The sequence below is a fragment of the Scyliorhinus torazame genome, chromosome 7, assembly GCF_047496885.1.
Source record: "Scyliorhinus torazame isolate Kashiwa2021f chromosome 7, sScyTor2.1, whole genome shotgun sequence".
Lineage (NCBI taxonomy): Eukaryota > Metazoa > Chordata > Chondrichthyes > Carcharhiniformes > Scyliorhinidae > Scyliorhinus > Scyliorhinus torazame.
The window spans coordinates 13,802,940-13,828,104 of record NC_092713.1 but is presented as its reverse complement, the minus strand read 5'-3'; the positions used below and the strand labels follow the sequence as shown (position 1 = coordinate 13,828,104).

Genomic DNA, 25,165 nt, shown 5'->3' with positions numbered 1-25,165 from the left:
AGGGTAGTGGGTGCCTGGAACTCACTACCGGAGGAGGTGGTGGAAGCAGGGACGATAGTGACATTTAAGGGGCATCTTGACAAATACATGAATAGGTTGGGAATAGAGGGATACGGACCCCGGTAGAGTGGAAGATTTTAGTTTAGACGGGCAGCATGGTCGGCACAGGCTTGGAGGACCGAAGGGCCTGTTCCTGTGCTGTACTTTTCTTTGTTCTTTGTTCTCTCGGGTGTCTAAACCTCAATGGCTGCTTCATATGCCTTTTCAAAAGTTGCTGTATTTTTAAAAACAGCCTGCCTACTGAACTTCTGAAAGGTACTTGAATGTACCCTTGAATGCTTGGGGCAGCACGGTAGCATTGTGGTTAGCACAATTGCTTCGCAGCTCCAGGGTCCCAGGTTCGATTCCGGCTTGGGTCACTGCCTGTGCGGAGTCTGCACATCCTCCCCGTCTGTGCGTGGGTTTCCTCCGGGTGCTCCGGTTTCCTCCCACAGTCCAAAGATGTGCAGGTTCGGTGGATTGGCCATGATAAAGTGCCCTTAGTGTCCAAAATTGCCCTTAGTGTTGGGTGGGGTTGCTGGGTTATGGGAATAGGGTGGATGTGTTGACCTTGGGTAGGGTGCTCTTTCCAAGAGCCGGTGCAGACTCCACGGGCCGAATGGCCTCCTTCTGCACTGTAAATGCTATGATAATAGAACATAGATCATTACAGCGCAGTACAGGCCCTTCGGCCCTCGATGTTGCGCCGACCTGTGAAACCACTCTAAAGCCCATCTACACTATTCCCTTATCGTCCATATGTCTATCCAATGACCATTTGAATGCCCTTAGTGTTGGCGAGTCCACTACTGTTGCAGGCAGGGCATTCCACGCCCTTACCACTCTCTGAGTAAAGAACCTACCTCTGACATCTGTCCTATATCTATCTCCCCTCAATTTAAAGCTATGTCCCCTCGTGCTAGACATCACCATCTGAGGAAAAAGGCTCTCACTGTCCACCCTATCCAATAATGTGGAGGCTGATGTCTCTGGGAGAGAGGGAACCCACAAGTGCAGTAATTGAATCTACCATTACCCAGCCTCTCTTCCTCTTTGCAGAGTCAAATGTCATATTGTGCTGTCAGCTACTGTGGAGCACACATTAGTTCGAGGTCCTGGTGGGCCATACTGGCAGTGTCTAAAGGAGACCACGTGTTTGCTTAATGACCATTTATTGATTTTAATGATGTTAAACCACAAATTACACGGCATGCCGCAGTGGAATTTAAACTCCTGACACTGCGTGTTGGTAGTCGAGTGACGTAGCTCGAGTAGACTCGGACTGAACACTCTTGGGCCCAGGAAATCGGGAGGCGATCTCAGTGAAACATGGAAGATCCTGAGGGGAATTGACGAGGTGGAGGCTGAGAGGATGTTGCCCCTTGTGAGAGGGACTGGAACTAGGGGACACAGTTTCAGAATAAGGTCTTCCATTTAAGATGGAGGCCAGGGGAAGTTATTTCTCTGAGGGGCATGAATATTTGGAACTCTCTTCCACAGAGTGCGACGGAAGCAGGGTCATTGAATATTTTTAGGGTAGCGACAATTAGATTCTTAACTATCAAGGGAGTCGCAGGTTATCGGGGGTAGGTGGAATGTGGAGTTGAGGTTGCAATCAGATCACATGATCTTATTGAATAGCGGAGCAGGCTCGAGGGGTCAAATGGCCTTCTCCTAATTCATAAGTTTGTTTGATTTGGGAAATTTCTTGAGGGTTGTGAATCTCTGGGATTTTCTACCCCAGAGGGCTGTGGAGAGTAATTGCAGAGAATGTTCCAGGTAGAGATCAGTAGATTTTCCATTGACTCGTAGAACCAAGGGATATGGGATTAGGGTGAGATAGAAGTTCAGCCTTGATCTTATTGAATGGTGCAGCACTCTCGAGGATCGTTATGGCCCTGCTCCACCTCCTGTTTCTTATGTTGTAATGACTATGGCAAAAACAATTTGGCATGGAAGTTCTTGCGATGGCGAATCCGCCAGCATGTTACCCCAGCACACACAACACTATTTACGGTCCAAGAACTACAGTTTTCTATAAGAATTCAAAGAGACAGTGAAGTGTCTCAGGATGATAGCATTTTGCAGCATCAAAGGAAATAATTGCGCTTGTGTTGACCTCTTCCCTCATAGCCCTGTATCACAATCCCTGACCAGACCCCAACAGTTACTAGCATGCCAGACAGAAACCCCAATGTTTTATTTAATTCATAAGACTGTGAGGAAAGGATATTTCGCCCCAGGAGTGATTCCACACACAAATAGGCATATGGCAAATAAAAAACAACGTTTTTATTAACACAGTATTAAACTACTCTACCATCACAGCAATATATCTTCCAATTACCAGTTAAACAATGTTTAACAATGACAACGAAACACAAAATCCTAACTGCTATCTTTTATCTCCACTCGAGCAAAATCCAGCTCGGGACAAAATCCACTTTTAAATACAGTTAGCAGACTCAAGAATGCTTGCTGTAAATGGATGTCTTGGACAAACCACTTTGAGGGAGAGATCCTCCAGGGAACAGCTTGCAGATTCTTGCCCATGTCAAACTACTTAATCTGCCAGCCTTTTCAGAAACTGCTGTTCTGTTCACAGGCAAAATCTTTTTAATTAAACTGCTTTGAGAGAAGAAGCCAGTCTGTTCACAGACAGATCAAAATTTGTTTTTTCCAGAAACTGTTAGTCTGTTGACAGATGGATCTAAACTCTCTGTTTGTCCAGAGACAGCTTATTTTTCAGGCAGATCTAAACTGAACTCCAAATGCCCAACACCTGACTGCTTCAGCCCTGGCTCCTCCCATTAACTACATCATCTTACTAAGCTGAACACAATGTCTCTAATTATTTACTCCCCAGGGTACCCTCTTTATAGAAACAAAATTCCATTTGCCCAACCTTTATGATGCTTTAATTGGACCTCTGTCTCCAGAAAACCTGGCTGTCTTTCAAACTAGGATCTTTAAAAACATGACCACAACAGTCACACACACTCTAACCCAGGTTTTTAACCCTTTCTGCACCAAATACCCAAGTACAATATATCTGAAATCCTTACATTCGTCTCACCTGAAGATATTCCCTTAACAAATATATCTCCAAATCCCTTCTGAACTTTTCTATTGAACCTGCTTTCACCATTCCTTTCAGGCAGTGTGTTCGCGATTGTAACAACTCAAGTTGTCCTAATTTCCTCTCTAATTCTTAATCAGTGACATTGAGTTTGGATCTTCTGGTTATCAACTCAGGGCAGCATCTGTGGGAATGCTGCCCTGAGTGATAACGGTCATTTGCTCCAGCACTCGATCATCTTCCAATTTGAATGTAGTTGAATATTGCTTTTATAACCCGCTGCGGTCTCTCTGTGGTTTATTGCTAACTATTTAGTCCCGCATTTCTATCTCCACAGCCCAACAGAAAACAGTAAACTGCTGGACCCTGCAGAGTGGACCATTTTAGATGTTTTCAATTATTTTAAGAAAGCTGGATTTGAAGATCAGGCCATGGCTTTCCAGGAACAGGTGGGTTGAAAGTGTCGTCCAGTTTTCATGAACGGCAGTGGGTGAATTCCCTGTTCGTGCTCCCCTAAAAGTTTTAAGGTGCTTCTGACTTTGCCTTCAGCAGTTCACCCCGCCCCAGAAGGTTATCTTTCAGGTATTGTGTCTGCTGGGGAATCACGTCTCCACATCCGCTGGTTTTCCGTGTACCCACTGGGGGGGTGGGGGGGGGGGGCCGAACAGAATTGAGACAAAGATAGACACAGAGGGGTGTGTGTATATTAGCAGTTGGATAATAATCTTTATTAGTGTCACAAGTAGGCTTACATTAACACCGCAATTAAGGTAATGTGAAAATCCCCTAGTCGCACAGAATTCTCCATGGCAATGCCTCTATCAATCCGAATCTATTTGCCAATCAATCTGGGCAGCACGATAGCACAAGTGGCTAGCACTGTGGCTTCACAGCGCCAGGGTCCCAGGTTCGAATCCCCGCTGGGTCACTGTCTGTGCGGAGTCTGCACATCCTCCCCGTGTGTGCGTGGGTTTCCTCCGGGTGCTCCGGTTTCCTCCCACAGTCCAAAGACGTGCAGGTTAGGTGGATTGGCCATGCTAAATTGCCCTTAGTGTCCAAAAAGTTTAGGAGGGGTTATTGGGTTACGGGGATAGGGTGGAAGTGAGGGCTTAAGTGGGTCGGTGCAGACTCGATGGGCCGAATGGCCTCCTTCTGCACTGCATGTTCTTTGTTCTGTTCAATCTGTCCTCTCTTCTCATACAATACAAACGTGTTGATTTCCCCTGACATTGTATTCTTGCGGATGTCATAATGAGTGAAAGGCTGTGACAAAAATGTCTTTTTTCAATAGTACTGGGCTACCAAATGACTAAAGATCAATTGATCAGTTTGTTTGGGTTTGGAAATCCTGATTTAGGCATGGGAGAGGTGGTGGCATAGTGGTGTCATCACTGAACTAACAATCCAGGGACCCAGGTTAAGGCTTTGAGGACCTGGATTCGAATCCCACCACTGTCGATGGTGAAATTTGGATTTTTAAAAAGAAAGCCTGGATTTAAAAGTCTAATGATGACTATGAAAGAATTGTCACATAAATCCATCGGGTTCACTAATGCCCTTTAGGGAAGGAAATCTGCTGCCCTTACCTGGTCTGGCCTACATCTGACTCCAGACCACAGCAATGTAGTTGACTCTTAAATGCCCTAGTGGCCTAGCGTTCAAAGGCAATTAGAGATGGCAATAAATGCTGACCCAGCTAGTAACGTCCTTATATACGGGCTGGTTTAGCACACTGGGCTAAAACGCTGGCTTTTAAAGCAGGCCAAGCAGGCCAGCAGCACGGTTCAATTCCCGTACCAGCCTCCCTGAACAGGCGCCGGAATGTGGCGACTAGGGGCTTTTCACAGTAACTTCATTTGAAGCCTACTTGCGACAATAAGCGGTTTTCATTTCATTTCATAGACCATGAATTAAATTTATTAGCAGTTTGAGTTGTTAAAAACCCATCTCCTCTTCTCATTTTTTGTCCAGTAGACGGCGCCCTCTGTTAGCTTTGGCAGTGCGGATTCAGGCAGCACAAACTGGGGAGGCGAGGGGTTGGGGAGGGACAGAGCAGGTATGTGGAGCAAATACACGATCCGAGGAAAATGAGTTCAGAGCAAATTACTGCAGATGCCGGTATTCTGAAACAAAAACAGAAAATTGCTGGACAATCACAGCAGGCCTGGCAGCGTCTGTGGAGAGAGGAGGGAGCTAACGGTTCGAGTCTGGATGACTCTTTGTCAAAGTAAGTGTTGACGTAGCATCGAATGAGCAAGGAAAAACACTGAGGAGAAAGGACAGAAAAATTGGACAAGAAACGGACAAAATCAGGGGGCAGCAGAAGGTTCGGGAATTGGGAATGAATTCTGGAGGGTTCGCACAACAAATTAAGGAACGTACCTGTGAGAGGAATGTGAAAATCAACGGTAACCAGGAGACATACAGGAATAAAACCAACACGTGGCTGAATTTGGGATTGCAGTTAACATTAAGATGCATTTAGACACAGACTTCATCCCTACTTTCCTGTTTCTTTCTTTCATGGCTCGCACGATGGTTAGCATTGCTTCCTCACAGCTCCAGGGTCCCAGGTTCGATTCTGGCCTCGGGTGACTGTGTGGAGTTTGCACTTTCTCCCCGTGTCTGCGTGGGTTTCCCTCCGGATGCTCCGGTTTCCTCCCACAGTCCAAAGATGTGCGGGTTAGGTAGGTTTAGATTGCCCCGGGATGTGCAGGTTAGGTGCGGTTATGGGGATAGAGCAGGGTTGCACCTAGGTAGGGTGCTCTTTCAGAGGTTCAGTGCAGACTTGATGAGCCGAATGGTCTCTTTCTGCACAGTAGAATTTCTAAGGTTCAATAGTTTCTATAGATACATTGAAGGGAAGCTAGATAAATATATGAGGGAGACAAGGATAGAAGGATACGTTTATTGGGTAAGATGAAATAGGTTGGAGGAGGCTTGTGTAGATAGTATGTCCTGACATAGCGGGGAGATGGTGGGGGTAGAGGTAACTCTATGATTCTATGAGTAACCAAGAGGTCCCAGATAACGCTCTGGGGAGAAGGTTCCAAATCCCACTGCAGCAAGTGGGATTAAGATTGAGTTAATAAATCTGGAATTGAAACTAATCTCAGTAATGGTGACTCTGTTATTGTTGTCTTTGGCCTGCTGTGCAGTAGCTGTGGTGTTGGACTTACAGATAAGGCAGGAGGTGAGACTGTTAGCAAACTCTTATCTTTTATTGAACTGTAGGCTAACTATTTACAAGGTAGACTCTGCACGATGCTCTACATGAAACTGTTTCTCTTTCCCCGCGCTGTTGCCATGCGATTTTACATCATTGATGATGTGGATTGCACTCAGGCAGGCTGCAGAAGGACTTGGACAGGCTAGGAGAGTGGGCAAAGAAGTGGCAGATGGAATACAATGTGGAAAAGTGTGAGGTTAGGCACTTTGGAAGGAGGAATGGAGGCATTGACTATTTTCTAAATGGGAAGATGCTTAGGAATTCAGAAACACAAAAGGACTTGGGAGTCCTTGTTCACGATTCTCTTAAGGTTAACGTGCAGGTTCAGTCGGCAGTTAGGAAGGCAAATGCAATGTTAGCATTCTTGTCGAGAGGGCTAAAATACAAGACCAGGGATGTACTTCTGAGGCTGTATAAGGCTCTGGTCAGACCCCATTTGGAGGATTGTGAGCAGTTTTGGGCCCCGTATCTAAGGAAGGATGTGCTGGTCTTGGAAAAGGTCCAGAGGAGGTTCACAAGAATGATCCCTGGAATGAAGAGCTTGTCGTATGAGGAACAGTTGAGGACTCTGGGTCTGTACTCTTGGAGTTTAGAAGGATGAGGGTGGATCTTATTGAAACTTACAGGATACTGCGAGGCCTGGATAGAGTGGACGTGGAGAGGATGTTTCCACATGTTGGAGAAACTAGAACAAGAGGACACCATCTCAGACTAAAGGGACGATCATTTAAAACAGAGATGAGGAATTTCTTCAGCCAGAGGGTGGTGAATCTGTGGAACTCTTTGCCGCAGAAGGCTGTGGAGGCCAAGTCACTGAGTGACTTTAAGACAGAGATAGATAGGTTCTTGATTATTAAGGGGATCAGGGGTTATGGGGAGAAGGCAGGAGAATGGGGATGAGAAAATATCAGCCATGATTGAATGGCGGAGCAGACTCGATGGGCCGAGTGGCCTAATTCTGCCCCTATGTCTTATTGACTATATGTTTACATATTTAGTGTTAACACTTTACAGTGATCATGAAACTATCGCTGATTGTTGTAAAACGCCACTTGATACATAAGTGTCCTTTAGGGAAGGAAATCTGCCGTCTTTCCCTGACTCCAGACCCACAGCAATGTGGTCGACTCTTAATTGCCCCTCTGAAATGATGTAGCAAGGCACTCGAGGGCAATTAGGGACGGGCAACCAATGGGTGGACTTGGCGAAACCCACATTTCATGAAAGGATGTTTTAAACATCGGAATTGGACAGATGAGCTGCTTTGGTGTTGTGAATAGCTTTTCACTGTGAGAAAAGCAGATTGTTTCACTCTGTGCTTCTCTGTAATGACCATGTTTGGCATTGATTCTTTTATGATTCTGCTCCAGGAAATCGATGGCAAGTCTTTGCTTCTGATGAAGAGGAGTGACGTCCTGACCGGACTCGCGATCAAGCTGGGCCCAGCGCTCAAGATTTACGAGTACCACGTGAAGGCACTACAGATGCGCCATTTAAAAAGCAGCTCCTCGTAGTGTCAACGGTGGCCGGCGAACTATCTATTGGGGTCCAGCGTGTTGAAACCTGCCCCCTGTATCCTCCCCAGGGCAACCCCCTTCCTCCTCCTGACGATTGCATGTGGGATATTGCCTGTTCATCAGCGTGGGTTGCAGAGATTCTGTGTTGTAGAAAATTGTCTTGGTGCTTTTCAGAGCTCGAAGGGGGGGCTTGACCCTCCTCGAGGCAAAGTGGCGCTTTACAGTGACTTGGAACCTCTACTCAATTTTGTGAGCAGTTGTGTTTTTCCTTTAGCCATTGATGCGTGATTACCTTAGGTACGTGTCAGTGATCTGATGATGAGTCATTCCATTCCCATAAAGCCGTGACTGTACGATAATGGAACTCCAGCAATAATATATTGCTTGCCTGTGGATCTTGCCCTGGGTGCTCTTCCAAGAGGCGTCATGCTGTGTTTGTAAAATACCCCATTTTATATTGTAGCTGTTAAGTTGGTGCAAATGAGTCATTCGAGGAGTTTCCCTGGCGTCGCCGTTTTGTGATTAGCTATTTGCCATGTGGCCGATACGTGTGCGCTCAATGTCAGCGTGGGAAGGTGTGTATCGGAATGTGGCTTTGATCGTGAAGCAAGGGGTCCGCCTGCTTCTGTGCATCTTTTTAACCACAGGGCGTGGGATCAGCTATTCCAAAGTGTTCACTCACACCCTTTAAAAGATCCTTGGATCGCCGTCTGCCATTTTGTGCAGCCTTTCCTAACCCAACGGTGAGCTCCAGAGGGGCGGCCTATCAGATGTGGTCTAAATCATGCATTCTCTGGGGCCCGCTCTCCCCTGTTCCTTTTGATAATTGAAGATATGTCCCCGCAAAACGTGCGCGGCACGAGAGAGAATTGAACGTCAAACTCGGCTTTGTCACCTGGAGATGTTTGGAGGGAGAAAGGGAAATAATTTTTATTCCATTCACGACCCACTTAAAACTGAGTCACATCATTTGAGAAACAAGTTCTGTATAATTTAAGCAGGGGCTGTCTGTAGAACCAGCTCCTGCGATCACTGGCACGCTGACGTCCGAGTCAGAGAGAGCTGTGGATTCAATCCCGCTCCAGGGTTTGAGCACAGAGTCCAAACCGATGATTGTGTGTCCAGGATACACGATGAGCACCGCCAGTTAATGAACGGTTTGATTTATCAACCCGTCTCCCTTCCATTCCACGCGTGTCCAGTGGAAAGACAACTCCTTGGCTCTTTGTCCACCAGCCGATGCTTCACCCTGAGCCATTTGTCTTCACAGATTTTGTCAGGGGTGGTTTCTCACTGCCTTCCGGGGCGGTGGGGGGCTAGCCCATGTCTCCCTCTGCTAGATTGAGAATCGAACCGTTCTGGACCACGCCAGCCAACTGAGCCAACCAGACCCCCTCAGAATCCCGATACCAGAAGCCAAGCTGAATGGCAAGGTGATAACGCATTGTCCCTATTTGATATTTTCACATTGAGAAAATTCATAACTAGTCACTTTTGCAGAATGTATGTGCTGGGACATGTCTGCATTCTAGGCTAATGTTTCCGACTAACGTGATAGCAATCTGCTTGATTGTTATTATTCTTCCAGTGATCTATACTGGCTTTGCGTTTCCACTCACTCATCACGCAGGGTAGAAGCTTCTGAATGGATCCAACAAAGGACTTTGTACTTTCTTGTGTCCCTTTTGACCCGTCCCTCCCACCCCCAAGCACATCTTTCCCAAGGCGAGGGGGTTGCGGGCCAGTCTAGGAGCCATTTGGTAGATACCAGGCTGTATAGCTTCTCTAAACACTTACTTAAAGCAGATGCTTACGCAAATTAAAATAAAACCTGACTTGTTCAATGCTTCCTCCAGGAATGCAGCTGGGCTCCACTAAAAGGGCAGTGGCACAACGGTTAACACTGCTGCCTCACAGCGCCAGGGACCCCAATTTGATTCTGGCCTCGGGTGACTGTCTATGCGGAGTCTGCACATTCTCCCCGTGTCTGCATGGGTTTCCTCCGGGTGCTCCGGTTTCCTCGCACAGTCCAAAGATGTGCGGGTTAGGTGGATTGGCCATGCCAAATTGTCCCATAATGTCCAAAAGTTAGATTGGGTTACAGCAATAGGGTAGGGGAGTGGGCGTAATTAGGGTGCTCTTTAAGAGGGTTGATGCAGACTTGATGGGCCGAATGGCCTCCTTCTGCACTGTAGGAATTCAATGCAACTCTCGTTCTCTGTCATGTAGCCGAGATTGGAAAGTCGCTACATGATGAGATATATCAAGAATGTTACAGCCCAGGGATTTCCCCCGCCTCTGTTAACAAACCAAAGGGCAATTTGCATAAGCAGCTGGAACGGCAGATCAAGTGAAACCTGTGTTGCGATGAGGCGTGACGGTGGGTGGGATCTCACACCCCAGCGTTAACCATAAACCTCATCATCGTCGTCATTATGTCTCTGCAAAACGCTTCCTGCCTGCCACATTCTCCCAGCCTTTCCGAGAGCCACCAAATAACATGCCCCCAAACCTAGAGCAGGCTCATGCCAAATGGTCAGATTTATTTCCAGTTCAATAATACACAAAAAGTAAAAGCGATGTAGTGAACCCCCACAATAGTGTTTTCTTATGAACAACTCTTTGCCATTGCACGGGGACTTTTATCCTCTCTTTAAAAGGATTGTGGATTGGGGTCCTATAATCAACCAGAATTTATTTGAAAACTAGCCTCCTGGGTAGACTTTGAAATAAACGTTGTGCGTCTCTTGTGGCGCTGGTTGGTGAATGTGGTGAGACAACCCATGTGCTTTCCAGTAAACAGTATATCTTGATCAGTAAGCAAAGCCATTTTGCACAAAGACTTTGACTGGCCTGACGAGAAGTCAAACCCACTTTCCATTTTAATTTACTGGATCCCCCCACCCCCCACTCCCACACGCACACATTCTAAGAAGTTAATGCCTCAATATTGGCATTTCCCACATAACTATGCATTAGGTTGATTCATGCCTATTTAATTCAGAGGTGATATTTATTTATAAGTTTATAATATCCAATTCTTTCTCCCAATTAAGGGGCAATTTGGCGTGGCCAATCCACCTACCCTGGGTTGTGGGGGTGAGACCCACGCAGACACGGGGAGAATGTGCAAACTCCACACGGACAGTGACCCAGGGCCAGGATCGATCCCGTGTCCTCAGCGCCGTGAGGCAGCAGTGCTAACCACTGGGCCACCGTGCCACCCTTAAGAGGCGATAGTTTTGACAATAGCACACATTAACGATTTGTCAAAGCAACTGTTGACTCCAGTAATTTGCAAACGAAGATGTTGGCTGCATTTGCAGACGCAATAATCTGTGGTTCTTAATTTTGGTGCAGTTTAATGGCTGCCACATTAATTCCCACTGTTTTATTAATTGGATCCTTATTTAGCACATCCTCGTTCGGCATTGCACTGGCTCCCTGTCTGTTTCTGGGCTGTTGGAGATAAGGGAGTGGGCATTGTCTTGTGTTCGTCATTTACGCACTACACCTTTGCTTACACTCTTCGATTTCGATGGTCGAAGTTGGTTTAGATCATTTCTTATTTGGTTTGGGTTTTGGTGTCAGCTTCATTTTCATTCCTGTTAACGTCTGCAGATAAGGAGGTTGTCCTTCCCTCACTTTCACCGTCCCAACACCCCTACGAGGCGCTGAGAGAGGAGATCCTTTAAAGAGGATAGATAGCGATCTGGAGACAGCCCTGGGTTCTCTCGTGTATTCGTGAATAGACCGTCCCAAAGTTGAAATGGAGATTTTAAAAAATAAATAAAACTTGCAATAAGCGAAAAGATTTAGCCAAGGAAAAGTGCATTGATCACTACAAAGGGACGCACAGAGTGGTTTGAATCTTGAGTTACCTGTCTTGTTGTGTGGAGCCTGTATTGTAGCTTGTACCGTGTACCGATGTGAGTGTTTTTTCAAACTCGTATGCCTTTTTTAAAACTTGAAACAAGCGATGGTGACACTGTTATTTCTATTGCTCCCTGAATTGGGAGAGTTTGAACTCACAACACGTGGAGTCAATTGAGCAGCAAATTGCTGACTGCTTAACCCTACATGTGTGTGAAATGTTAAATTATGATTATTTTTTTTGGTGTGTGTGTGTGTGTATTATAATTGCAGATTTTATCAACATATTGTATCGTAACCAGTCATCTTAAATTACAGATGCACATTGAAAGTATTTATACGTGTTACTTAAGAGAGAAATGTTACATTGTTTTTTTTAAAAAAATAATATGGTGTTGGCTAAAGCCTGTGTTGTCTTCTTTTGAGGAGAATTGCGGGGGAGTGTGCTCAGGGCCCACCTGAAATAAGCCCAGTGTGGTGGTGGTTACATCTGAGAAAAAGAGCTTTCCGCAGCTTTATTTACCATCCCGTGTCAAGCGAGTGAGGCAACGTGGCGCCTAACTTTAGATCATCGAACGCAGCAAAGATGGACCTAATCTTTATTGCAACATTAAAATACATCAGCTTACAATTCGTGAGGGGAGCAACACCTGCGAAGGTTCAACATTTCACCAAACTTTACATTGGATTCACATTTTACCCTTGCATTGTTCCACTTCGGACTCTTGTTTCATTATCTTTTTAAATTTGGACCTCCGCTGTGGAAGGTTTTAATCATAAATGACGAGTAGAGGCTTGATTTTTCCATACTCTTCCAAACGACCCTCTTCTGGAGGGGGGGGGGGGGGGGGTGTTACAGTTTAGACACCGGTCTCCTTCGTAGTGTGCCCGTTATACTACCCGAGGGGTTATCCAAAGGCAGTAGAACCTAGAACGGATGGAAATATAGACACACACATTTGGATGAGTTAATTGAATGTGAATATCAAGGGTTTCACGCACTGGAGAATATTTTTTTAAATTACGGTCAACTTTCAATATCTACCAGCCACACATGGCAACATTGTAAATGCAATATATTGCAGTGGCTTTTTGAATGTGATCAGCAAGCTTCCTGTGGCATTATACACAGTACATTAGCTAATGCAGTGCCTTATAACGAGCTGCACCATTGTTACACAAAGAGAGCAGTTTGCATTATTCTGTTGCTAAATTGAGCCTGATTTTCTTTTAGCCACTCACTTCAATGCCAGAAAGTTTACCTTCAAAAGCAAGGTCGATTGCATAGTGATTACAGTTGATGAGTGGTTTGCAAATTGGATAGTGCGTCAGAGCAGAATGGACTCCCATTTGGAAGCAAATGGACGTATTAGTGAGAGGCAGCATGGTTTTGTGAAGGGGAGGTCGTGTCTCACTAACTTGATAGAGTTTTTCGAAGCGGTCACAAAGATGACTGATGCAGGTAGGGCAGTGGATGTAGTCTATATGGACTTCAGTAAGGCCTTTGACAAGGTCCCTCATGGTAGACTGGTACAATTGGTGAAGTCACACGGAATCAGGGGTGAGCTGGCAAGGTGGATACAGAACTGGCTCGGTCATAGAAGGCAGAGAGTAGCAATGGAAGGGTGCTTTTCTAATTGGAGGGCTATGACTAGTGGTGTTCCGCAGGGATCAGTGCTGGGACCTTTGCTGTTCATAGTATATATAAATGGAGGAAAATGTAACTGGTCTGATTAGTAAGTTTGCAGACGAGACAAAGGTTGGTGGAATTGCGGATAGCGATGAGGACTGTCAGAGGATACAGCAGGATTTAGATCGTTTGGAGACTTGGGCGGAGAGATGGCAGATGGAGTTTAATCCGGCCAAATGTGAGGTAGTGCATTTTGGAAGGTCTATTGCAGGTAGGGAATATAGAGGGAATGGTAGAACCCTCAAGTGTATTGAATGTCAGAGAGCTAGGTGTACAGGTCCACAGGTCACTGAAAGGGGCAACACAGATGGAGAAGGTAGTCAAGAAGGCATACGGCATGCTTGCCTTCATTGGCCGGGGCATTGAGTATAAGAATTGGCAAGTCATGTTGCAGCTGTATAGAACCTTAGTTAGGCCACACTTGGAGTATAGTGTTCAATTCTGGTCGCCGCACTACCAGAAGGAGGTGGAGGCTTTAGAGAGGGTGCAGAAGAGATTTACCAGGATGTTGCCTGGTATGGAGGGCATTAGCTATGAGGAGCGATTGAAAAAACTCGGTTTGTTCTCACTGGAACGACGGAGGTTGAGGGGCGACCTGATAGAGGTCTACAAAATTATGAGGGGCATAGACAGAATGGAGAGTCAGAGGCTTTTCCCCAGGGTAGAGGGGTCAATTACTAGGGGGCATAGGTTAGGTGCGAGGGGCAAGGTTGAGAGTAGATGTACGAGGCAAGTTCTTTACACAGAGGGTAGTGGGTGCCTGGAACTCGCTGCCGGAGGAGGTGATGGAAGCAGGGACGATAGTGACATTTAAGGGGCATCTTGACAAATACATGAATAGGATGGGAATAGAGGGATACGGACCCAGGAAGTGTCGAAGATTGTAGTTTAGTCGGGCAGCATGGTCGGCACGGGCTTGGAGGGCGGAAGGGCCTGTTCCTGTGCTGTACTTTTCTTTGTTCTTTGTTGGACCAGCCTGAAGTAAGCTCCCGTCCTATTTGTCATGATATGCAGACACGCAACCAATGGGTCATCAGAACAGGACACAACCAATGGGTAATCAGGACACCCAGAGGTGGCATTACCACAAGGGGGCACTACTCGACCACTATAAAAAGGACAAGGCACACAGGCTCTGCCTCTTCCACCGGCAGAAACCTAGAGAGCAAGACAGGGTTGATTAACAGCAACATCACACCCTTGCACGTGGTCGAGAGCAAGCTTGTATAGTTAGCAGAGTAGACTGAGTTACTAGAGTCAGATTAGCAGAGTGTCGAAATCATTTAGGAGCATTGTTAATCGCTCAATAAATACGTTGAACTTATCTCAGAGTCCGGAGGATCTTTCAGCAAAGCCTACATCAAGTAGCAGCTATGTTACTCGAAGTAACATAACCCAACATTTTCCCGAATATATTTGGCACTGTGAAATCTGACGGACCTACACGAACATGACCTTCAGAACATACCGTGCCCAGCTTACCTCATTGTTTTGATGGATTCCAAATTTTGTCAGATCGATTGTGAAGTAATGCTTATTTGGCATAATTATTTCAATCTCTTCCATCTAAAATGCAAAGATACACATTGTAGACTGGCAATCTATCATTGAGATTCAATACATTTTAATTGCATATTTATCAAGATTTTGGAAAATGATGACAGTATTGGGAATGTGTATACATTCCATATATTCTCTAAAACTCTGCCAATATAAATGCAACAAGTAATTATTTTTTTATAGCTTGTCAATAGACTGCTGACTGCATTTTGGTTTGGTACTATGTATTCATAACATCAACAAACTATTTGTGCATTAGCAGTGCCAGGGTGAGTAGCAGTTTCACCTCTTGAGTTAGAAGGTTGGTGAGTCCGAGCCCCACTGCCAGGCGTGGATGCAACAATCAGGCCTGCAGCCCAGGTAGGGGGTGCTGCATTCTTGCCGATGCCATCTTTCAGATTAGATTTTTAAACCAAAGTCCTGTCCCACCCTCTCAGCTGAAAGTAAGAGATCCCCTTGACCATGATATTGAAGAAGAGCGGGGGGAGTTATCTAATCATTATCACCATGCTCTTCATGGGATCTTGCTGTGTGCAAATTGGCTGCTGTGTTTCCTACGTTGCAACTAACACTTCAAAAGCATTTCATTGGGCTGCAAAGTGCGTTGAGAGCTCGATTGGTCATGAAAGGCGTTGCATAAACCCAAGTCTTCCTTTTTGGGGGTCTATTAATAATAATAATAGCTTATTGTCACAAGTAGGCTTCAATGAAGTTACTGTGAAAAGCCCCTAGCCGCCACATTCCGGCGCCTGTTCGGGGAGGCTGGTACGGGAATTGAACCCACACTGCTGCCTTGTTCTGCATTGCAAGCCAGCTGTTTAGCCCACTGTGCTAAATTTAATGAAAATTTAAATTTAATGAAAATATAATCTGGAATTAAAAGTCTTAACGTCGACCATGAAACAATTGTTATTAAAAATCTGCTCTCCAGGTCTGCATGTGATTCTACGTTGACTCTCAAATGCGCAGTTAGGGGAGAGCAATAAATGCTGGCACAGCCAGCAATACCCATATCCTTTGGTAATGTGAAGTTTCCATTGCTGATACAAATCTTTGATGATCACACCTGAGAAATAAAAGAGTTTTTCTCCTCTTCCTGGGAGTGTCAGTAGACGGTGAAACGAGACTGTTTTTGTTGGAAAGCTTCACACCTGAACCTGCTATATTGTGTAGAAGCGTTGTTTAGATCCAAAACCTCTCTCCACAGATGCTGCCAGATCTGCTGAGTTTATCCAGCACTTTCTGTTTTTATCTTGGATTTCCCCGCATCTGCAGTATTTTGCTTTTATTGCTATTGCCCTTGTTCATTTCCTCGCAGGCAGCCAAAGATCATAGGCATCAAGTCCAGCGAAGATCAATCTACTGAGCACCTGCCTGTGGTCTGCATGAATTAGCGATACAGCAAACACCTAGACCAGAGCTGATGTGAAAGGGTAGTTGTATCTGCAGCTTCAGCTACCTTCCTTGAGATGCAGAGAAAGCTCAAACTGATTGTATTCAACCTAAAAAGAACTTCCATTTCTAATGTGTCTTGCACTGGTGCAGGAGTCAGTTCACAGTTGATGAAGTACTTTTGAAGGGTAGTCGCTGTTGTAATGTAGGGCGGCATTGCGGCGTTCGATTCTCGCCTTTCCGTTTCCTTGGAAGAAGTTGTGCATTCAACCGATCAGAGTTTTGTTGCAATTCAGGAGCTCAGCCCGAGTCAAGCCAGTGATTCAGGAGGTTTTCCACGGGAAACCGAGCTTCATACTCTTCCTCGAGTCACATCTTCTGTACAAATCATTTCTTGCTACTCCAGCTCATTGGAATTTCGCATTTTTCACGACTTTCCCTTTTCTCAAGGGCTCAAAGTTCCGCTCTTGATTCAGATTCCAAACCATGGTTGTATTGTGATTTTGGCTTTATTTGCTGCATATGGGTGTCGGGGAAACATGAACTATCATGCCATACGTATCCGTGTTGCAGAAGAAAAAGTCCAACTCGTTCCTCAAGTCAGTTAGCTTCTTCATCATCAAATCTATTTTGGAGGCAGTGCAGAGGAGGTTTTCTAGATTGCTATCTGGAATGAACGGGTTGTCTTATGAGGAGAGGTTGGACAGACTGGGCTTGTTTCCACTGGGACTTTAGAAGAGTGAGGGGTGACGTGATTGACGTTTATAAGATCCTGAACCTGTGATAGCATACCCCTTTAAGGGGCGAGTTCTTGGAGGGCCATGTGAGCTGTGTTTGGCCAATCGGACCAGTGCGCGCAAATCCTGGGGCTGAGCGTGGGTTTCCCCCGTTAGGAGTCTGGGGTGGTGGAGAACGGTAACCTTTATCTCACCCTCTGTAACTGGTTACTTATCTTAATAATCCATTTATTCATTGATCTACTTGGTCATTTCTTCCAGGACACTATATTTGGCGATGAGGATTAATCGGAGTGCCTTCCTACTGCTGCAGAAATCGGGGAGCAGACCTCGTGTGGAAAACTCGTACAGCAGTCTGTGGAGTGTCAACCTGCCCCCTCTTGGGAAACCTGAGCCATTCGACCCTAGCACGGAACAGTGGGTGCTTTATGTCGAATGCCTGCGCTAATGAAATTGAGAGGAACAGAAGCAGCGGCAATCCTACTGACGGCCTGCGGGGCTCCCACTTATAATCGGAGGAGGAGTCTGACTTGTCCCATGCCCTCGACTCCAAAACTTTCGAGAAGCTTGTGGAATTAGTCAAGAGGCATTATCACCCAAAGCCCTCGGTGATAATGCAACAATACAAATTCAATTCAATGACGAGAGCCCCAGGGGAGAGGATACCCTTGGGCAGCACGGTAGCATTGTGGATAGCACAAATGCTTCACAGCTCCAGGGTCCCAGGTTTGATTCCGGCTTGGGTCACTGTCTGTGCGGAGTCTGCACATCCTCCCCGTGTGTGCGTGGGTTTTCTCCGGGTGCTCCGGTTTCCTCCCACAGTCCAAAGATGTGCGGGTTAGGTGGATTGGCCATGCTAAATTGCCCATAGTGTCCAAAATTGCCCTTGGTGTAGGGTGGGGTTACTGGGTTGTGGGGATAGGGTGGAGGTGTGGACCTTGGGTAGGGTGCTCTTTCCAAGAGACGGTGCAGACTCGATGGGCCGAATGGCCTCCTTCTGCACTGTAAATTCTATGATATCTATGATAGCAACATTCATGGCGCGCCTAAAAGAAACGAGCTTGGATCTGCACTCCGGGTGTGGACGGGGACAAGGGGGGACTGGTGAGGGGCTCTGCAGAGCCTGGTGTCTCCGGTGAGATGGTGGAAAGGTTCCCAGTCAAATTTGAGAACTGGCTGCCGTGTCTCGGGAGTCTCGATCAGGAAGGAGGGCAGCTCAAATTCGACGGGGCACGTTTAATCTTGTCTTCGACACCTACCGTTGGGATGGCCTGGTTCTGTGTGGCCCTGTTCCGGGTTTTGATCGAGAGGGGTGGGAGCTGCCTGAGCCGCCCAAGCTGTCCCCCACCGCAGGAGCCTGGGTTGTTGACTGCCTGGGCCCGGTCGAGTCGGCAGACTGGAAGTAATGAAGCTTGTGTTCTGATCATTGAAATCCATAAAGTTCCTGAGCGATGCTCTCCTTATACATCCTACTTTGTCCTTGATGACTACATTCTTCATGTGCCTATGGAGTGAACATTTCTCCAGATGACTACCTCGCTTCTCAGTTGTCGTCCTGGACTTTACACCCTGATAATCGTGATGCTTGTCTGTTATTGTTATTTTGTTTGTTTGCATGGGGAGTGAATTCTTTGGGGGTGATGTCTTGTACCATTAATTATCCTAAATGAAAAATGAAAATGAAAAATGAAAAGCGCTTATTGTCACAAGTAGGCTTCAATGACGTTATTGTGAAAAGCCCCTAGTCGCCACATTCCGGCGCCTGTTCGGGGAGGCTGTTACGGGAATTGAACCGTGCTGCTGGCCTGCCTTGGCCTGCCTTGGTCTGCTTTCAAAGCCAGCGATTTAGCCCTGTGCTAAACAGCCCCTGTTAAATTAGCAGAGTTCGACTATTAATCGACTGGGACCAGACTGTTTTCCTTCTGAGCCTTGGATCTTGACCCCTTTTGCCCTTTTGGGGGTGATGTTGGCGGTTTGATCATCTGGTTTGACCTTGGTCTTGGGGTTGGGAGATGGGGGGTTGGGAGATGGGGTGGTGGGGGCTCAATTTTTTGCCCTCTTGTTCTTGCTCTCTTTTTGCTTTCGCTGTGGGTGACCATGGGTCATTAACGTGGGTCTGGTCATGCTCGGTCCTCTCCTCGAATTTATCTTTGTACTTTGCCATCTCGAAGGTATGGGTGGCTGCCTGTTCCAATCTGGGTTTGGAGAAGAGTTCAAGTGGTACTGAAATTCTCCTTGGTATTGAGGTTCCCGGGTACTGTTTTCTCCTCTTGTCATTCTGTTTTGAAGCTATGGGTGTGTTGAAGGTTTGACGTGCTGTCTGTATCCTGTTCTGGGGCAGGTGGGTCACCTGTCCATGGGGGGAACCTATTGGGGGCTTTGTCCCTGTTTTATCTGATCTCGTTATTCCTAACACTGCAATGGCTGTTGTCATGGGTTGTACCGGCTGTCCATTGATACCCTGTCGCTGTATTTTTTTCTGTGGTACAGAATAATCCATGGCAGAGGATCACTTTGATTTGGGGGCTTCATTTTTGGTTTCTGAACCCAATGGTTGGGAAATTCATGACTGCAGCCTGGGCCCATTCTGCCCCCTTGGAAAGGAAGAAGGTTAAGTGTTCTGGTTTCTGCTTGGCACTTCCCTGCATTAGCCAGTCAGCAGAAGCACCCACATAGGCCTTCAATGCAAGTTCCACCTGGACAAAAGCATGGGAATGATTGGACGTGACAAATAAGTACCTGATCGCAAACCCAACCCAACAGCTGCCGGCTTTCAACCACTCCAAGGATAGAGTGACCCACCCTTAACAGGTTCAGGACTGGCCAGGGCCCCTGCTTGGCCAACCTCCACAGATGGGGCAATACTGCCAGCCCACTATGTGCAAACGCTGCACCACATTGTAGAAGGATGTCTAATCCACAGGCTCAATGGAGGCCTATCCACACTCAACACAGCAGGATGGAGGGAACTGCTTGGTATGGAGACTTTACATTCACTGAATAAATAATCTCAAATCTCAGTCCCTGGTAGATCTGGAATCTCAGCCTTTGCCATTCAGAATGACAGAGGTCTGCTAAATATGTGTTGATTTAATAAAATTAAGCTAAATTGTCCAACGATCACTTCCAGCATCTACTATAAGAGCGGAGAATGCCGTGGGGTTAGGCCAAGACCAATGAGATTTGAGGCTTTGGCAGTCAAAGGTGTAATGTAGGATATGAGTGATGGGGGTTAATTGTTTTCTCTTTATTCTTTCATGCAATGTGATGTTACTGACAGGACCAGCATTTGGTCCCCATCCCCAATTGCCTTTGAACTAAGTGTCTTGCTCAGTATTTCATAATCTTTATTATTGTCACAAGTAGGCTTACATTAACACTGCAATGAAGTTACTGTGAAAAGCCCCTAGTCGCCACATTCCGGCGCCTGTTCGGGTACACTGAGGGAGAATTCAGAATGTCCAAATTACCTAACAAGCACGTCTTTTGGGACTTGGGCTGGTTTAGCACACTGGGCTAAATCGCTGGCTTTGAAAGCAGACCAAGGCAGGCCAGCAGCACGGTTCAATTCCTGTACCAGCCTTCCCGAACAGGCGCTGGAATGTGGCGACTAGGGGCTTTTCACAGTAACTTCATTTGAAACCTGCTTGTGACAATAAGCAATCTTCATTTCATTTTTCATTTCACTTGTGGGAGGAAACCGGAGCCCCCGGAGGAAACCCATGCAGACAGGGGGAGAACGTGCAGACTCCGCACAGATAGTGAGCCAAGTGGGAATCGAACCTGGGATCCTGGAGCTGTGAAGGCACAGTGCTAACCACTGTGCTACTGTGCCGCCCCAGAGAGGCAGTTAAGAGTCAACAACATTGCAGTGGATCTGGAGTCTCATGTAGGCCAGACCAGGTAAGGGCAGCAGATTTCCTTCCCTGAAGGACATTAGTGAACCAGATGAGTTGTCACAATTGATAGTCACAATTGATCATGGTCAGCATCAGAGACAAGCTTGCAATTGATCTATTGATTGAATTAATACGCTGTGGTGGGATTTGAACCCATTTCCTCAGAGAATTAGATTACCCATTCAGTGACATTACCAGTACATCACCATCTCCTCCAAATATTGCAACTTCCATTGAATAGCGTCCTTCACATTGAAGAACATCACCCAGCATTTTGCAAGGGCTTCAATTACAGGGGACACAGAAGACACGGTTGCAAGGATTGTCCTGCAAGAACCATTTAGAGAAAAGGACTGAGGAGAGGTGGTAACCCAAAGCGTAGGAAGGTTAGTGACTGAGAGACTGGTCTCTCATGGTAAAATGATGGGAGTGGAGGATGAGGGGGAACCCACGGAAGGAGAAATGGAACGCGAAAGTAGGAACACAGGATAGAACTAAACAAAATTACTGACCTCTGGCACTCTGCTCAAACTGAGGCACTGAGCTTTAAAGAGAGAGTTCTGGGCGGAGGGGGAGTATATTCCTGTGCCGTAGGGACCAGCAAATGATTCAATGATAGAATCCTTCACGGAATTCCTGGGGAAAAAGACAAGCTTGGTTAGACGTACATTTCCACAGGTTTTCTGCCGCAACCCCTCATCCCTCTGACGGTTTTAATTCCGAGTGTATATTTGGACTCAGTGCTAAGCTGCTGCTCCTCATGTTTGAACCCACCAACAGGCCTGGAATTTCCTCGATCCCATTTACACCAATCATGATGATAGGAACTTCGCCCACAAAATTCTTATGTCACCCATCTGTTGATGCAGTTGCATTGTAACCGGGATGTGTGAAACAAACACAGAGGCTGCATCGGTAACAGTGGTAAGAACGCACGAGTTGCTGTCTCTTGCTCTGGTACCACACTCTCAGAGCCTTGGAGTGGCTGTGGGGGGTGGAGGCGGAGTGCAGGCGCGTGTGGGAGGAGGGGTTGTGCTGGTGGGAAGGGTCTGAAACATCTTGGCTGCATTGGGACTGACAGCTCTGGTCAATTACTGTGCATGTCTCGACAGGAGGCAGATATCAGATGAAATAGACAGGTTAAGTGAGTGGGAAAAACCTGGAAGATGGAATATCAGAGAGGAAAATGTGAAGTTAGGCACTTTGGTAGGAAAAATAAAGGAGCGGAATATCATTTAAACGGAGAAAGCTGCAATGCAGAGGGGCAGCACAGTAGCATTGTGGATAGCACAATTGCTTCACAGCTCCAGGGTCCCAGGTTCGATTCCGGCTTGGGTCACTGTCTGTGCGGAGTCTGCACATCCTCCCCGTGTGTGCGTGCGTTTCCTCCGGGTGCTCCGGTTTCCTCCCACAGTCCAAAGATGTGCAGGTTAGGTGGATTGGCCATGATAAATTGCCCTTAGTGTCCAAAATTGCCCTTAGTGTTGGGTGGGGTTACTGGGTGAAAGGGATAGGGTGGAGGTGTTGACCTTGGGTAGGGTGCTCTTTCCAAGAGCTGGTGCAGACTTGATGGGCTGAATGGCCTCCTTCTGCACTGTAAATTCTATGATAATCTATGATTTGGGAGTCCTTGTGCATAAAGGTCGGGTCTGTGCTCATTGGAGTTTAGAAGAGTGAGAGGCGACCTTATTGAGACATTGAGGATTCTCAGGGGGTTTGATAGGATGGCTGTTCAGAGGATGTTTCCCTCGTAAGGAAAGCCTGGGACCAGGGGGCATAACCTCAGAGTAAGGAGTTGCCCATTTCAGACAGAGATGAGGAGGAATTTCTTCTCTCAGAGGGTAGTGAATCTGTGGAATTCTTCACCACGGAGAGCTGGGTCATTAAGCATGTTCAAGGCTGAGATAGACAGGTTTTTATTTAGTGAGGGAATCGAGGGTTACGGGGATAAGGCAGGAAAGTGGAGTTGATCAAATCAGATCAGTCATGGTCTCATTGAATGATAGAACCGACACGGTGGGCCAGATGGCCTACTTTTACTCCTATATCTTATAGTCTTATGGTGTAAACTCTGGAGAGCTCAGCTGGACAAATATCAAGTGGCTTTGGAGTTGTACTAAGCTTTTTGGGTGGTGTATCACTCACGTTAAAGTCGGGAATGTGTGGTAATCACCACTGTTGTATATAGTGCACGTATGAGATGTAATACGGTAAGGCCCCTGTACTACAGGTACGGGGGTAGATCCCTGCCTGCTGGCTCCGCCCAGTAGGCGGAGTATAAATGTGTGTGCTCTCCGAGCTGCAGCCATATCGGCAGCAGCTGTAGGAGGCCACACATCTCTGCGTAATAAAGCCTCGATTACTCTCTACTCTCGTCTCGTCGTAATTGACAGTGCATCAGAAAGCTATGAGCATTTAGTTTTTGCACAAGGCAGTTGAGAGGATCAATGTCATTCAGCAGCAGAGCACCTCAGCAGACACATGTCACGACCAATCGAGGAGATTGGAGCACCACCCAACCCAAATCTGGCAACACCCACCAATCCCTTCACTAGAAAATGGAGCAACTCAAGACCAGGGAATTCCCAGACCTGAGGGTCAGAGACGTAGCTGAAGTAAGGGGTGTTTGAGACACAAGTATTTCCAGGATGTGGGTCTGGCTAGTGCCCTTTTGTAGATTATAGAATGATACAAAGCAGAATAGGGCCATTTGGCCCATCATTCTTGTGACAGCTCTTTGAAAGCCATCTAATTAATCAGTCCCATTCCCCTCCCCTTTTCCATCATCATGACTTTTTCCCTTCAAATATTTCTCCACTTGAATTTCGTAAGTTATTCCTGAATCTCAGCCAGCACATTCCAGATCCCAACTCGCAACCATTACAGAAATACTTCTCCTCATCGCTAGCTCTTTTGCCCGTTACCTTCAATCTGTTTTCTCTCATAGCCACTGGAAACAGTTACTCTATAATCTAGCAAAGCCTCTGATAATTCTCTATCAAAGCTTCCCTTGAGCTTTTCTCCTCTGAGGGAGAATGATCCCAGATTCTTTATCCTCCCCACTCAACGGGAGCACTTTGTCCCTGGTTCCATTCTGAGAAACCTCACCCCCAACCTTCCTGCTGGAAGAGGGACAGCCCCAGCTGGCAACACCAATCCCCACTCTTGTTGGTAAGTGGCAGGCTACATGAGACACCAGAGGAGTTGGGAAATGTAAATACAGAGGGTTATTCTCAAATTAAGAATTTGACAATTGGATCCTGACAATGACACAGTGTAGTTACGCAAACGTACCAGGCGGCGTCAAAGTTGGCATATCTGGGTGTACTGTAACGCCATTTGGCATACACAATGGTACAGAACACTCTGTCCTTCACTTCAGGCAAGGTAGTGAATCGATCCTTTTGAAACCCCTCAAAGCCAGACTGCGTTGATTTTAAGACCTTCATGTCTTTTAATCCAGCGTGAACCACAGGCGGTTCTGTAAAGCAACCAGGAGCGCACAGGTGAGAATATCATAGAATCCTTACAGTCCTCTATTCGGCCCTGCACCAACCTTCTGAAAGAGCACCCTACCTAGACCCACTCTCCCGCCCTATTCCCACCTAACCTGCGTATATTTGGACACTAAGGGGCAATTTTTAACACGACCAATCCACCTAAGCTTTGGACTGTGAGAGGAAACCGGAGCACCCGGAGGAAACCCACGCAGCCACGGGGCGAATGTGTAAACTCCACACAGTCACCCATTGCTGGAATAAAACCTGGGTCCCTGGCACTGTGAGGCAGCAGTGCTAACCATTGTGCCACTCTATGATAATTTGTAAGTGACAGTCTCGGCTTAATTTTTTACATTTAGAGTACCCAATTATTTTTCTTCAATTAAGGGGCAATTTAGCGTGGCCAATCCGTCTTCCCTGCACATCCTAGGGTTGTGGGGGTGAGACCCATGCAGACACGGGGAGAATATGCAAACTCCACACGGACAGTGACACGGGGCTGGGATCGAACACGGGTCCTCGACGCCATGAGGCAGCAGGGCTAACCACTGCGTCACCGTGTCGCCCACAGTCTCAGCTTAATGATTCAAACCTCACTCCAGAGACTTGAACAGAATTCTAGGCTGAGACTCCGAGTCTACTATTGGGGG

At 46.6% G+C, this 25,165-nt stretch overlaps 2 protein-coding genes across 2 annotated transcripts in view; one reads left to right on the top strand and one right to left on the bottom strand.

The window, feature by feature from the left end:
• samd13 (sterile alpha motif domain containing 13) overlaps positions 1 to 12,141 on the top strand; it is a 120,831-nt gene extending 108,690 nt beyond the window's left edge. Inside the window, exons 7-8 of the mRNA XM_072510350.1 lie at positions 3,456 to 3,567; positions 7,718 to 12,141. Of these exons, the coding sequence (XP_072366451.1) occupies positions 3,456 to 3,567; positions 7,718 to 7,861 (256 nt within the window). The 3' untranslated portion in view covers positions 7,862 to 12,141. The remainder of the gene's footprint in view (positions 1 to 3,455; positions 3,568 to 7,717) is intronic.
• A 181-nt stretch (positions 12,142 to 12,322) lies between these two features.
• Positions 12,323 to 25,165, bottom strand: part of uox (urate oxidase) — a 45,646-nt gene continuing 32,803 nt past the window's right edge. Inside the window, exons 5-8 of the mRNA XM_072510351.1 lie at positions 24,310 to 24,496; positions 21,528 to 21,651; positions 14,910 to 14,993; positions 12,323 to 12,665 (exon numbers count right to left, since the gene is read on the bottom strand). Of these exons, the coding sequence (XP_072366452.1) occupies positions 12,591 to 12,665; positions 14,910 to 14,993; positions 21,528 to 21,651; positions 24,310 to 24,496 (470 nt within the window). The 3' untranslated portion in view covers positions 12,323 to 12,590. The remainder of the gene's footprint in view (positions 12,666 to 14,909; positions 14,994 to 21,527; positions 21,652 to 24,309; positions 24,497 to 25,165) is intronic.